Below are 14,552 nucleotides of genomic sequence, written 5' to 3'. Positions count from 1 at the left end.
AAGTATAAAAGCTTCTTGGAATATTGTCAACAACAAACTCAGTATCGCATAAACAACAGTAGGTTTTAAATCATTCTAAATATCTATATTCTAAATGTCTAGTCTAACGGTATTCTGAGATGATCAAACTTCTGAGAAAAGAACTTTGGAAATTTGGTGTCCGTTCTACTAAGTCTATTTTACATCATACTTCCGAAGTTTTACTTTTGCAATCTTTGTCTACATTTTATAGCCAGTTTAAACAAATATTCGTGTATATATATATATATATATACATATATATATATATATATATATATATATATATATATATATATATATATGACACATCTATAACATTATTCTGCATGTGTTTGTCTCTGTGATAAAATATTTAATGCCATTTGTCTTCAAGACTGCTGAAATATTTGTCTGAAACATATCTTTATTTTTCTCCTTATTAGAAAAATGATGACTTCTACACACACTATAACAGGATTTATTATTTCGTGATTGACAATGTCGACGACTATTTGTACAGAAAACAGAAGCCCAAGGTATGTTGCTTCAACCGTTTCTCTAAGTATATATCATTCTCGAGTATTATTTATTATTAACACAATCATGTCGTTGGAAACTGGATGTTTATGTTAGCTTGCCGTCTATAAAATTCGCCCCCAAGCCTTCCTATAGCTGTAGCTAGATATTGTGAGGTAAAAACAATTCTTTAAACTAAGATATTTGTAGTAAGGGAGAGGAATAAACTGTTGTTACTTAGTTGGCCAGTCGTTATAGAATACGCAATACAAGTCAGTCTAGAACTGATACAGCTTTAAAAACCTTACTAATAATTAATGTGTGCGTATTAAGCTAATATCAATTATTCCTATATTCAAAATACATAATACTTGCATCCTTTTGTGATATTTATAGTAGCTTGTGTGTGTGTGTGTGGCTGTATATGACTGCAGATGTTAGGAGCTGTCTATTGCTTCTAGCGTCGGGGGTCAACAATTGTACACAGAAGAAAATGACGAAATCTGTTGAGGTTTTTTACGGACGAACTTTATTTCTTGTTGACTGAAATGGATATTATTGTGCTTGACGTAAGTGAAACAGTATTACAGCAAATGTCGAGAGACTTTGGAAGTTATTGTAAAAGTTAATTGCCCTTTGGGTTGTCGATTGTTCATCATGATGTTATTGCCTAAAAGGACAACAGAAAAAGAAGTAAACGGGAGAAAGAAATACAAAAGGCCTTACCTGTTGACCTCGGCGGAATGAGCGATCACTCTCAAGAAATAAATACGTCTTTGCTCGCTGCCCACACGTGCTTCCTGCCCACGCATGCCCCTGCAGTCTTCACTTCCGTCTACCTCATCTGCAATCCCCTCCACCAACACCACATAGCTCATGATCGTAAGGTTGTTATTTCGATTCCTGGACCAGGCGATGCATTGTGTTCTTGAGCAAAGCACTTCATTTCACGTTGCTCCAGTCAACTCAGCTGGCAAAAATGAGTAATCCTGCGACGGAGACTGGCGTCCCATCCAGGTGGGGAATTTCTACACCACTGAAACCGGGAAACCATGCATGCTAAGGAAAGTGAACATTAAATGATGATGATGATGATGATGATGATGTTCAAGTTAGAAATCAATAATTGTTCCACCATGTACACTAAATATTTGATACAAAACACCTTTTTCTTTCAATAAGTTTTGCTAGCAAAATAAGACGGGGTCAGTGTCTATCCCTTTTGTAGGTCTACTTTCACAGTTGAATCTGGTGCTTGAAATTTATGTGGATGATGCTCATCCTGAACAATGGATCATGTCTGAATACTTACAACAAAGTGTTCTCCTCTAAAGACAACAAAAGATCAGCTGATGGCACCAAACAAGGTGGTATGTTAGACCTAACACTGTGATGTTAGGTAAACGGAGTGGAGTTCTGTTGGTTTTCAAGATGTGTGCTCAGTTGTTCAATCTGTTGAACTACTTGCCAGTTGAATTGTCATGTGAGTTGTTGAATGCTCTATAGACCTGTGAAGACTTACCATATTTAAATAGTGGAATCAGTGTGACACAATTTCAGACACAGTTAGGTCTTTAAATTACATATTCTCTCCATTTGACACATTGCTTCTGTCAACTCAGTTTCATTCAAAAGTCCAGGAATCGAAACCACAACCATACGATCATGAGCTATGTGGTGTTGGTGGAGGGGATTGCAGATGAGGTAGACGGAAGTGAAGACTGCAGGGGCATGCGTGGGCAGCGAGCAAAGACGTATTTATTTCTCAACTTGAGCTTATAGTTAAAGATACTAGCCCAAAATTCCACACCTGATGAGACTCAATAATTTCAAAACACCAGGTGTCACAGAGTCCCTTGCGCTAATGAGTCAAATATGTTATGAGAATATATTTGTTGTAAAGGAGAAATTGTTGTGACAAAACATAACAGAAGTTGGCAAATTCACATTTGGATCTTCTGGAATGTATTAAGAATAAATATGAGAGACATCATTTTGATTCTTGCTGGTTACCATGCATATATCGGTTTATTTTAAACTTTATATTTGATTTTTAGTGTTCTCAGTTGCTAACTGAGAGCTCTGCTTGATACAGCAGGGATATTTGGTCATTTGTGAATACAGTGGCTTGGGCTTGTTCATAAATCATTTTAATCAACAAAAATGCAACAGTTTAAATGCTAATACAAAACTATGAAGTAATACATTTTTAATGCAACAGACACTGGATGGTATAACATTTTTTATTTTTATCACCAACATAAAAAAACAAAAAAAAACAACAAAACGAAGCAAACAAACAAACAAACAAGCCTATATTTGACATTGATTTCAATGGCAAAACAAAATTGAGATAATAACATTGCTTGAAGCAAAAAGTAAGAACAACAGAAGCTTTTCAAAACAGGGGAAGAAATTACGTTTATTAAGTTTTGATGAAGCAGCAGCAGTAATAGTGGTGGGTATAGCAGCAACAGTAGCAATAGTAGTAGTAGTAGTAGTAGTAGTAGTTGTTGTTGTAGTAGTAATCATGACTAATGTTGTTTTAATTATTCTGGCAAATTTGGGAAAAAGACTCTACATATTTCATTCTTATGATCTTATGATCTCATCAGAAGGAACTGAGACTTTAATAGTCATCCAAATTTATATGTATTTTTATTTTATAATATCCATAAAATGTGATAGTTTGGTATTTCAGATACGTGAAGTCGGACCCTATGTCTATAAAGAATCTAGAAAACATACACAAATAGATTTATTAGGATCAAAGCTATCTTATGAAATATTACGACAGCAGACTTTTGATGAGCATCAAACGAGGTTAGAATGTGGTATAAATTGCCATGAAAATGATAAGGTATGTTCTCTCTTTCCCCTTCCTTTTTTAAATTGGCCATTATGTCGTTCAGTTTACGGTGAAAATACTTGCTAATTTGATATTGGTAAAGTATAAAAATTGTATAATTGATACCAACATTATTGATTTGCTTTAATCTTACAAGATGAACAAGTTAATAATATAATTTTTATTTTTGTTTCAAAAGTGGAAAACATAACGTTAATGTTCAAACATTCAAGTGGTGCCATAGTAAAAGAAACAGTTTACTGGTTAATAGAAACCATAACAAGGCCTTTATGTAGGCTTACTTCATGTTAGCCAATGTCTTTTGAAAGGGTATAATTACAACAAAATTCTCATTTACCCTTACACTAAAACACAGGTTGTTTTTTCTCTACCCAATCAAAACATATCTAGTAATTATACTGCTACTAATAGACCTAGGATTCGATTTCTTGAATTCAAGTTTGTAGTTCTGTTTCAATTCTTGACTGTGGCTTATTTTTTTTCCCTATTGTTCTTGGGCAAGAAATCACACAAACTCATTTTATTTGCCTTTTGAATCAACCAGAAAGTTACTTAGACCTAGTTTAGCCCTGACTGAGGAAACCATTCCAGTAATAACTGCCTCATCTTTATTAAGATGTCACATCTAAAATTAAATTATTCAGTGTAGAGCTAAATATACAATGTTCTGGGTACTAAGGTGAGGTATGAGGGAGATATGGTTGCTATTTCTAGTACCTTGATTGGCTATGCAGAGATTCTGTCATTACTGCATGTCAGGGGAAATGTCTGAGGCAAATACTTTTATTTGCAGCTAAGTCTTTTAAGAACACCAGAGCTGAGTATCTGCTGCATCATCCTGACCAATATTAATATGTCATTTGTATTGCTTTAGAATTAATCCAATATATTTCTTTGTATTTCATACTTGGAAGCTGAACATTTTGAACTTGGAATACTTATACAATGTTTCTTTGTGGGGAGGAGAAAATAATTTTATACTTTCAAACATCCCTAATCTCTTACAACATCAACTTCATTTAGCTTTCATATTATATAATGGTACAGACTTTTATGGTGACTTAGCGAAATTCCCATCAGAAGATTGGTTGCAGAGTAACCCGAATGCTTCCCTTAATTGGTCTATCACTGATTGGATAACTCAACAGACGATAATATCCAAGCAGTTATTAACAAACTTGTCTTTCAACACAGATGAGATACAAGCTCTGTACAATGTGATTATAGATCCTCAAAAATTTGGTACAACCTGCTTAAATGGTCTCAAGAGATCCACCCAATGCATCAAAGCTGAACAGAAGATGACTGAAAATGAATGTGTTGATAAAGACAATAATCAACATTGTAAAAATGCACAAAAAACAGAAAAGCAGAATTCTACATCTGAATTTGGTTTAATTCAACATTTAGAAAATTGGAAATTAACCAATGACACGATCCATCATGAACATATCCAACAGTTATTATGCTCGACTGTTGCAAACTTCTCTATCAATTCCACCATTGACTGTTTTGTCTTTGACAAACACAACAAGACTTTGAATATTTTCATGGATTTGCTCTTTGATTATGTTTTCTCTCACTTGGCCTCGCTCAGTCATAATTCTTTGCCACCGGAATCCAGGAATCTAATTTTCACAACTACTCAACAGGATATAGCAAAAGGTTATTTTACAGGAGAATACAAGCACAAAGGTATCTTGACTAACAATTTTGATGTGAAAGACACATTCCAGGAAAACCCCAGGTGGATATTTTATACCTGCCTTCATGAAAACCATATTAAAAACAACTTTCTTCTGACTGGTAAGTATAACATTTATAGAGTATTTCGTTTTTGAAAAAATAAAAATAAGAAATAAGTGGAAATTTTACCGGTGATTGTGTTAAATTATACCTGGACATAAGACATTTTCTAAAATAAGTTCCACAATAGGATGTTCACTGAAAAATTTACAACATTAATCAAGATTTTGATTTTTCAATTAGCCAATAAATACTGCTTAAATAATTGCAGAATATGACAACCATACCTGCATCCCAGCAATTTACTTCCCACGAGTCACAGCATCATCAAAGCTAAAAGTGAATGGTTACGTATATTTTACACCACAGGCTCCACTTACGACTGTATGCCGAACCCCAGTATTTTACTCAGATAAATATTCAATGTTTATGCCTGAGTTCTGGCGAACATTAACGTTTTCTAAGCAGAATGAGCTAGAAATGAACTGTGTCAGAGTGGGCAGATATTTACCTGTTAATGGTAAGTATAAATTCATTATGGACAAAATATTGATAAATTAGAAATTCTCTGAAAATCAATGAAATATTCTTTCTACTTTTGGTGCAAGGCCAGCAGTTCTGAGGGGTGGAAGCTAATTGATTACATTGACCCAGGTACTTGATTGGGATTTTATTTTATCAATGCCAAACAGTGAAAGGCAAAAACAGCCTTGGTGGTATTTGAATTCAGAATGTAAAGAGATGAAAGATATGTTACAAGGCATTTTGTCTGGTGCAGTAACAATAACAATAATAATAATAATAATGATAATAATAATAATAATAATAATAATAATAATAATAATAATAATAATAAAAAAAATGGGAAAAATAATCTAGAATCCTTGTCCAGTACTGGATTGATCCCAAGATCTAATCAGTTCTTGCCAGTCACGAGGCCAAACATCCCTGAAAGTTTCATCTGAATCCATCCAGTGGTTCTTGTGATATCTTGTCCGTGGACAAACAAACAAACAAACAAACAAACATGGCTGAAAACAATACTTCTGCCTTTGCTAAGGTAGAGGTGATAATAATCCTTTCCACAAAAGCACAAAGCCTGAAATTTGTGGGAAAGGGACTAGTCAATTCCATTGACTCCAGTGTTTCACTGGTCCTTAATTTATCAACTCTGTAAGGATGAAAAGCAAATTTGACCTTGGTGGAATTTGAACTCAGAGCATAGCAATGGGTGAAATACTGCTAAGCATTTCGTGCTAACAATTCTGTCAGTATTGTAGCGATACAATATCAAAGACATAAGCAAAAATGGAAATAAGTTTATTTGCTGAATTATTCTGCTCTTTAAATCCTCTCATTATTGAATGTTTTCCTTCCTCTTTTTAAAGAACAAACATAACCATACCAAATGAACAAAACACCAAAAATTGTATATTGGGATTACACAGTAAAGAAGGGACAGCAAAGGGAGATAAGCAATCTTTTTAATTGTTTCGTATGTTTATATTTGTATTGAAGAACAGAAAGATAATATTCGATTATGAAAAAAGTATTCAGTAAATAAACTATTTAATTTTCTGCTTATGTCTTTGATATCGTATTCCTGCAATACATGTTTACTGTTTTTGTGAGTAAATATGCTCACTGCATCACCAATTGCCTATATTTTATTGATGTTGCACAATGGAACATGTAAATGTTATAATATTTTTCTCAAACAGATTTAATTTTAAAACTGTAAAACATGTTTTAAAGATCGTTTTTCTTTTTATTTTCCCTTAAAATAGTTATTCTGGCACAGCATAATAAAAAAGTAAATACGCTATATGTTCCTTAAATAAACTTTCTTCTAAAAATAATTCATCTCAAAATTTGGTGTTCTGTGTGTTTGGTCTTCTGGTCCTTTGGTACTCCGTTCATTGGGGGATTTGAAATGTGGCTTGCCCATTGCTTAGCATTATTGAAATTGATTGCATATAAGTAACTACCAACCCTGAAAATTGTTGACTGGCCTAGTACCTAAATTAGAAACCATTAAATAGATTTAATATACATCCTTATATTTGTATTATTTCCCCCTTCATATTATTAAAGAATGGGTATTAAATTCACTTCAATTGAATTCCTGACTATAGCATCATTTAATTCCATTGCCAACCTTTCCTTAGTTGTGGTTGGGCTTCAAGAGTGTGAGAATAAAAAGAGTTTCTTTTTTCCTCCATGAAACTATGAATGCAAATATAGCAAATGAGAGCTGTCAAACATTTTGATAAATATATGCATATTCAATTTTACTTGGACACATGATTCTAATTTTGGAAAGGGAATGAAATAGTAGATCCAGGAATAGTACTCAGTCTTATGACATTGAGTGCGGAAAGCTGGAAGCAAATTTGATTCCAGAGGAATTCAAACATATGAGTTAGAAACTTAGCTGTGTAAAGCTAAATGACTTAAGGAATTACAACTCTGCACTCTTTATATGAATTTAGATATTGATTTACAACATTGGTATAATGGACACAAATTATGGTGTGGAAGGCAAGTCAATTAAATCAACACCAGTATTTCACTGGTACTCAATTTATCAACCACACCACCACCACCACTATTACCTATTTCTTTACTACCCACAAGGGGCTAAACACAGAGAGGACAAACAAGGACAGACAAACGGATTAAGTTGATTACATCAACTCCAGTGTGTAACTGGTACTTATTTAATCGACCCCGAAAGGATAAAAGGCAAAGTTGACCTCGGCGGAATTTGAACTCAGAATGTAACGGCAGACGAAATATGGGTACGCATTTCGCCTGGCATGCTAACGATTCTGCCAGCTCGCCGCCCTAAACCACCACTATTACCACTATCAGCAAAATATTTGAAGGTAAACTCCATACCATTATGATTTGAATTTAGAGGAAAAGGGATGTAACCAAATACAAAAATGCATATTTTTGGCCTGCCTTCTACTGTTTCTGTCTTTTACTCTTAAAAATTAATATATTAAATGACTTCAGGCTTTTTCCAGCAAATACACATCTGTAATAATATTTTTTCAATTCTTAGATGAATTCAAAGTCGATGGATTCTTCATTGAAGAGGATGGTATTCAGAATGTTACTCAACAATATGGTTATATGAGTTTCTTAAGTCATCCCTACTCAACAGCCAGCAACATTACACAAGTAGAAAGAAAAACAAAAAGCAACAAATCCCATTGTTATGTAATTATTTTCTTTATACAAACATTAATTTCACTCTCTTTCTTCTTCTCCACTTATTCTATAAAATGCTATTTTACACTTTATACTCTAATTTCCTTATTTCCTTATGAACTCAGTTTTTCAAATACTTGCTTCTGCCTTCTTCAATTCTTTCCTTCCATATTTTACTCTAGCTTCAATATATTGAGACAGTTGATGATAAATACATGCATACATATATACATTCAAATCTGCACATATACATACATACACACATACATACATACATACATACATACATACAAAAATACCCTTTTGGTGTTGTTGAAATTCCAATGAAGGAGCCTTGGATCTAGGTCAGAAAATGGATCTTTTTCTGTTGACAAGAAATCTTGAAATAAAACTGAATAATGTACATACACACACACACACACAAACATGCATACATTCGGTATGTGCAACGGAAGCAATATTTGTTTAAAATAGTAATGTGTGTATCATACTTAATGCAGAGTTATCATGGAAAGCCAAATTTACTGCATTATTCATCCTGAGCGGATATCTCTTAAAGATATACAATGCTAAATAGCACAAAAATATGCCAGTAGCAGACAAAAATTACCCAGCAGCAGGAGTGAGAATGTAGATGCACATTTCTGCCTTGCTTGGTTTTGTCAGTAGCAGATACTCAGGAAACTGTATACCAAAACAAAATCTGTCGTCACTGATAGATTAAAGCACCTGTCTGGATGAAGAAAAATTCAGTTATGTGCAAATGAAGTATTATCAGTTTAAAACAGCAATCTGTGTGTCATACTTGATGGGTGTTAGCAGCAGATGTGCCTCCTCACCAGCAGAACTTGATTGTTCAACAAGAAGCAAAAGTGCATTACTCCAATCTGTTTGGATGTCTTCTGAGTTAAGAAGGAACTGACAGGTAGTTGTACATCACTGAAGTGGTATAGATGATGTCAACTATTTCTTATTTCTTTATTGCCCACAAGGGGCTAAACACAGAGGGGACAAACAAGGACAGACAAAATGATTAAGTCAATTACATCGACCCCCAGTACATAACTGGTACTTAATTTATAGACCCTGAAAGGATGAAAGGCAAAGTTGACCACGGCAGGATTTGAACTCAGAACGTAGTGGCAGATGAAATACCACAAAGCATTTCGCCCAGCATGCTAACGTTTCTGCCAGCTCTGTCAACTATTTCTGTCCAACAGTTTCTTTCCAATCGATTTCTGAGTAAAACTGTTTACTATGCTTAATGTAAATTTAGTGTCCACCTGGAGGTCTGGTCTGTAGGAAACCCCAAATACCTTAACTGGATCATCAGTTCAGTGACAGAAAGCTGTTGTCCTGCATGCACATGCTTCTCTAGGTGCCAAGGTGAAAGTCCAATAATTTGTCACAGTTTATGCATGTTCCTGTGACCTCCTAGTGCTCATTCAGAATGATGCAGACCACCTTAGTTTCTGAATGAATGCTTCCAGCATCTTCTTACCGATGTCTGTGTAAATAGACATATCCTACCTCTGTCCCTATTCTAGCAGAATGAGTAAGTTGATTACATTAACCCAAGTATTCAACTGGTACTTATTTTATTGACCCTGAAGGGATGAAAAGCAAAGTCAACTTTTGCAGAGTTTGACTGTAAAGATGGATGAAATGCCACTAAGCATTTTGCCCAGCATGCTAACAGTTCTGTTATTTTTCTGCCTTCAGTAATAATAATAACAACAATAATAATAATAATAATAATAATAATAGTAATAAAAATATAGATGTTTTTGATCTAGTTTGGATTCTTTGCCATCAAATTTGAATTCTTTGCAATCAAATTTGATAGCAAAGAATCCAAACTAGATCGAAAACATCTATAATAATAATCATGATGAGGATTTCTTACGCTGGATTGAGGCTACACGTTTTGAGAGGTTAATATTGATCAAACTGATAAATATGTAACTGGCACTTATTTTATAAAAATCCACTGACATTTTTAATTCAATGTAAAGGGACTGTCTGCCATCTACTGTCCTGAATCTACAGGTAATCACAGGCACACTCACATTTATGCACATAACACTAAGCTACTGTCAAGAAAAAAGCATCCAAATGAAGTCCCATCTGTAAATTGCATATACACTTGTACTTCTTCTTTCAGATATATATTGAACCAGTAACAGGACAGATTTGGCATCGAGTAATCAGTTTCCAGTTTAACATCAAGATTTCCAGAAAACTGTTTGATTCTAAATGGAAGCAGCCTCTCAATTTGGCTTCTTTTGAACATCTCTTACCAGTTTACTGGGTGAAAACAGTTACAACAATGACACAAATTCAGCCATACAAAGATTTTGTAAGTTTTTTTTTTTTTGATTTTTAGATATAACTAGTTGTTGTTGTTTAGTCGTGAGTCAATTCTGATTGAGCAAACCTACAATCAGAAATTTCAGTCATGGCCATCCTGTTACTTGTCTTTAGGCTGTGTATTTCTTTCTCTTTTTAAGATAATAATGTGATATGAGAGAGAGCTAGTTGACAACTTAAGACTGAGCATCTATATATATGTTCTTCTTGATGAATAAATAACTCTTTTAAATTCTGGGAAGGACAAAAAAATCATGTAAATTTACTCTCTTTCTTTTGTGTGAGTGTGTGTGTGTGCATATATATAAATTAATACAAGCAGCTACACGCAATGTAAAACCATAAAGGAAAAATTTAATCATCACTAATTGTGACTGAATATGCTGAATAGCATCTATATTACTAGAAATTATGGTTCAAACCCTCAAAGCTGCATAAGTGCACATTTATATACACTGACAGGGGAGATAACCGCCCATGAGCAAAGTGGAGAAAACTACTGGATTAGACTAGTTTTGTATGTTAATTACAGACTCATTAGCAATGTCTATCCCCATTGCTCAGATGGTTCAGCTAAAATAAGTACCAGTTAAACACTGGGGTTGATGTAATCGACTCAGCTTCTCTCTCCCCAAACTGCAGGCCTTGTGCCATGATTTGAAATTAACATGTAAAAACAAATATTTAAGACTTATTATTAATTTGCCTTTCATCCTTTTGGGATTGATAAAATAAGTACCAGTTGAGCATTAGGGTTGATGTAACCAGCTCAGCCTTTTCCTCTACTCTTTAACTTGTTTCAGTCATTTGACTGTGGCCATGCTGGAGCACCACCTTTAGTCGAGCAAATCGACCCCAGGACTTATTCTATTGGTCTCTTTTGCTGAACCGCTAAGTTATGGGGACATAAATACACCAGCATCGGTTGTCAAACCAATGTTGGGGGGACAAACACAGACACACCAACATGTACACACACATACATATATACGTATATATGACTGGTCTCTTTTCAGTTTCCGTCTACCAAATCCTCTCACAAGGCTTTGGTTGGCCTGAGGCTATAGAAGAAGACACTTGCCCATGGTGCCATACAGTGGGACTGAACCCAGAACCATGTGGTTGTTAAGCAAGTTACTTACCACACAGCCACTCCTGCGCCTATCAACAGAAAACATTATTATTGTTGTTGTTTAATCTGAAATCAACTTTGATCGAGTAACCATACAATACCATCTGGTCTTTTAAGAGTGTCTAGGACTAATCTAATGTGTCCTCTTTTTTAAATACAATAGGATGTTATTTGAGAGATTTTGCTGTTATTTTTAGCAGGATGAGCAACCTCAAAGAAGATTAATTTGGAGAATAATAGTACAGGAATTAAAGTAGCAAATATTGTTTTGTTGCATGTGTAGACATTACAAATTTTAACTGTGTTATGTCTCAGTGTTGGATATTCAGCTGTGACTGTACACTATGGTCACTATCAGTTGCCACTTGCTATCTGTGAGAAGTTGTAAAGTAGTCTGAAAAGGGGTCCATGAAGTGTTAAAACTGGTAGCTCTGATCTGTTAAGTAATTTGCTGAAAATAATGTTATAACTCCAAATTATTATTCAACTAACTTAAAAACCACACTCCATGACGACTTTTAAGATAGTTCCTGCAGAGGGCTAATTGAGCTTGCAGCCCCAAACTAAAGAGATCTAATTAGGTGGACTATAATACGTCTATAATGACTATATGCCCAGTAGTGTTTGGTCAGAGGTTAAGGAGAGATGATGATACTGTATTGCAATCACTCTATTGTTCCAGTCCCAAGTTGAATTCCAACTGTTGGCTAATTTGTCCCAAAGTTCTTAGCTCAACATAAAATTAATGAAGTGAATGTCATTTATCTCTCTCTTGATCTCTGACACCACCTGACAAATGCCAACCAAGATGGTGTGAATCAGCCAAGTTTTACCTGCTAGAAATAGCAACCCAAATGCTTTTCAAACAACTCCCAATGTTGGATGTTCAAGAACCAAATGAAGGGCAGATTTTCAATCCTGAGTTAATCCTGATTCCAAAAAGATATATTATGTCTATGTAAAGCAAATGTAGACTGACATACAGAGGTTCCAGTTGGACAGTCATTTTTGTTATTATCATTATAGAGTGTAAGGCAAAATAAATTTCAATTTTGTAAATGATATTTAATACCTATAACATATATAGAAAAGATATAACTGTTAGATATGATTTACATAACAACATACTCCTTCCAAACTGGCAATATATCAACAAGATAATGTTCTGGGTTGCCAAGAATATAAAACAAAGATTGATTTTACCTGGGTAATCTCCAGATTTGAACTGTATTTAACGTTTATAGCAGGTTATTTAATATCAAATTCAAGAACTTCAAGAAAGTGGAGAAACTTTATTTATACATGTTCAACAAGACTGTATGCATTTGTTTTATCTCTTCTACAGCAAGACATCTGATCCTCTTCATATTCTAACCTCTCAGCACCACCTCCCTCACTACTACATCCCATCTTGTGAGTTGCTTGGTGATCTCACTAGTGCCAGTACCAAATAAAAAAAAACAGCCAGCACACGCTATAAAGTGTTTGGCATTGGGAAGGGTATCTAGTTGTAGTAATCAGAGAAGAAGATATTGGAGTTTGGTGCCATCCTCTGGTTTGCCATTTCCTCTCAAACTGTTCAATCCATACCAACATGAAAAATGGACATTAAATGGTGATGATAATGTTTATTTGTGGGTAATAATTATCGCTTGAAGCATTTCCCACAGTTAACTCTTCAGCATTCAGATTACTCTGTCGAATGTAATGCTTATCTATTCATATTGTTTTGAATTAACCATGCAGTACCTCATAGCTTCAAAATTTTGATATGATTTTTATTCTTGGAATGACATATTAGGGTAGGTGTGAAAAGCCAGATCTGGCTAGTGTGAATATAAAACAGATCAAATGTTTTGACTGGATATGGCTGGTTTAAATGCTAAAGGGTCAATGCCAGAAAGAGAGGATACCTTAGATTTTATCATATTCAATGTCGACCAGGCAAAGTACAGACTACAGAAATAAGTGAAATGAAAACCTTTATGTTGTAAAAGAAAAGATAACTTTTGGCTTTGTTAAGGTAAATATTTTCAGCTCTTTTATTCTTGTTGCAGGTAACAAATATGAGGAGATGGGCATGTGGAGGTTTGATCAGCTTTACTCTCCTAGCTTTGTCCATCATGATGTGTGGTAGCTTTATCATCTTTAAGCCTTATGTCTTCAACAGAGTGCATCCTTTACCAGAAACAACTACTTGAAAACATTGATGGCCAGAAATCCCCTTTTTGGCATTGAGTCATGTAACATACATCTGCCTGTTAAAACTGCATTATGTTTGTGACATTTAAGACAAATGATCGTAAAGTCTTAGATTTAAATACTTCAGTTTTGATGTCAGATAATCCAGTTAACTTTATTATTTAAATCTTAAAAAACTTTACCCAAAATCTCAAGTATTTTGTAGTTATGTCTCTTTTAAAAATATATATTTACATACATGTATGTCCACATGCTGTTGAGTATGTATCTCAAGTTGACTGTAAATTGCCACATGTAATTGTTAAATATGTCTTTTAGATAAGAATCATTATATGCAAATGAGAACATTCTGACATCCATTATGATTATAGGAAAATGCTGTCTCTTTTATATCATTACTTCAGTAATTATATATTACTTATTCTAAGGCAACGAGCTGGCAGAATCGTTAGCACGCTGGGTGAAATGCTTAGCAGTATTTCGTCTGAGTTCAAATTC

At 34.3% G+C, this 14,552-nt stretch overlaps 1 protein-coding gene across 3 annotated transcripts in view; it reads left to right on the top strand.

Annotated features, from left to right (window-relative positions):
* Positions 1-14,552, top strand: part of LOC118763099 — a 25,571-nt gene extending 11,019 nt beyond the window's left edge. For 2 of the 3 annotated variants that reach the window (XM_036502416.1, XM_036502417.1), the window contains exons 2-8: positions 444-536; positions 3,218-3,376; positions 4,300-5,191; positions 5,403-5,651; positions 8,202-8,359; positions 10,515-10,709; positions 13,910-14,550. In XM_036502416.1, the coding sequence (XP_036358309.1) occupies positions 444-536; positions 3,218-3,376; positions 4,300-5,191; positions 5,403-5,651; positions 8,202-8,359; positions 10,515-10,709; positions 13,910-14,053 (1,890 nt within the window). In that variant the 3' untranslated portion in view covers positions 14,054-14,550. Of the gene's footprint in view, positions 1-443; positions 537-3,217; positions 3,377-4,299; positions 5,192-5,402; positions 5,652-8,201; positions 8,360-10,514; positions 10,710-13,909 lie in introns of all 3 variants that reach the window. The other variant, XM_036502418.1, reaches the window with a different exon arrangement.

The sequence above is a fragment of the Octopus sinensis genome, linkage group LG4 (assembly GCF_006345805.1).
Source record: "Octopus sinensis linkage group LG4, ASM634580v1, whole genome shotgun sequence".
Taxonomy (NCBI): domain Eukaryota; kingdom Metazoa; phylum Mollusca; class Cephalopoda; order Octopoda; family Octopodidae; genus Octopus; species Octopus sinensis.
This window is presented reverse-complemented; position numbering and strand designations above follow the sequence as displayed.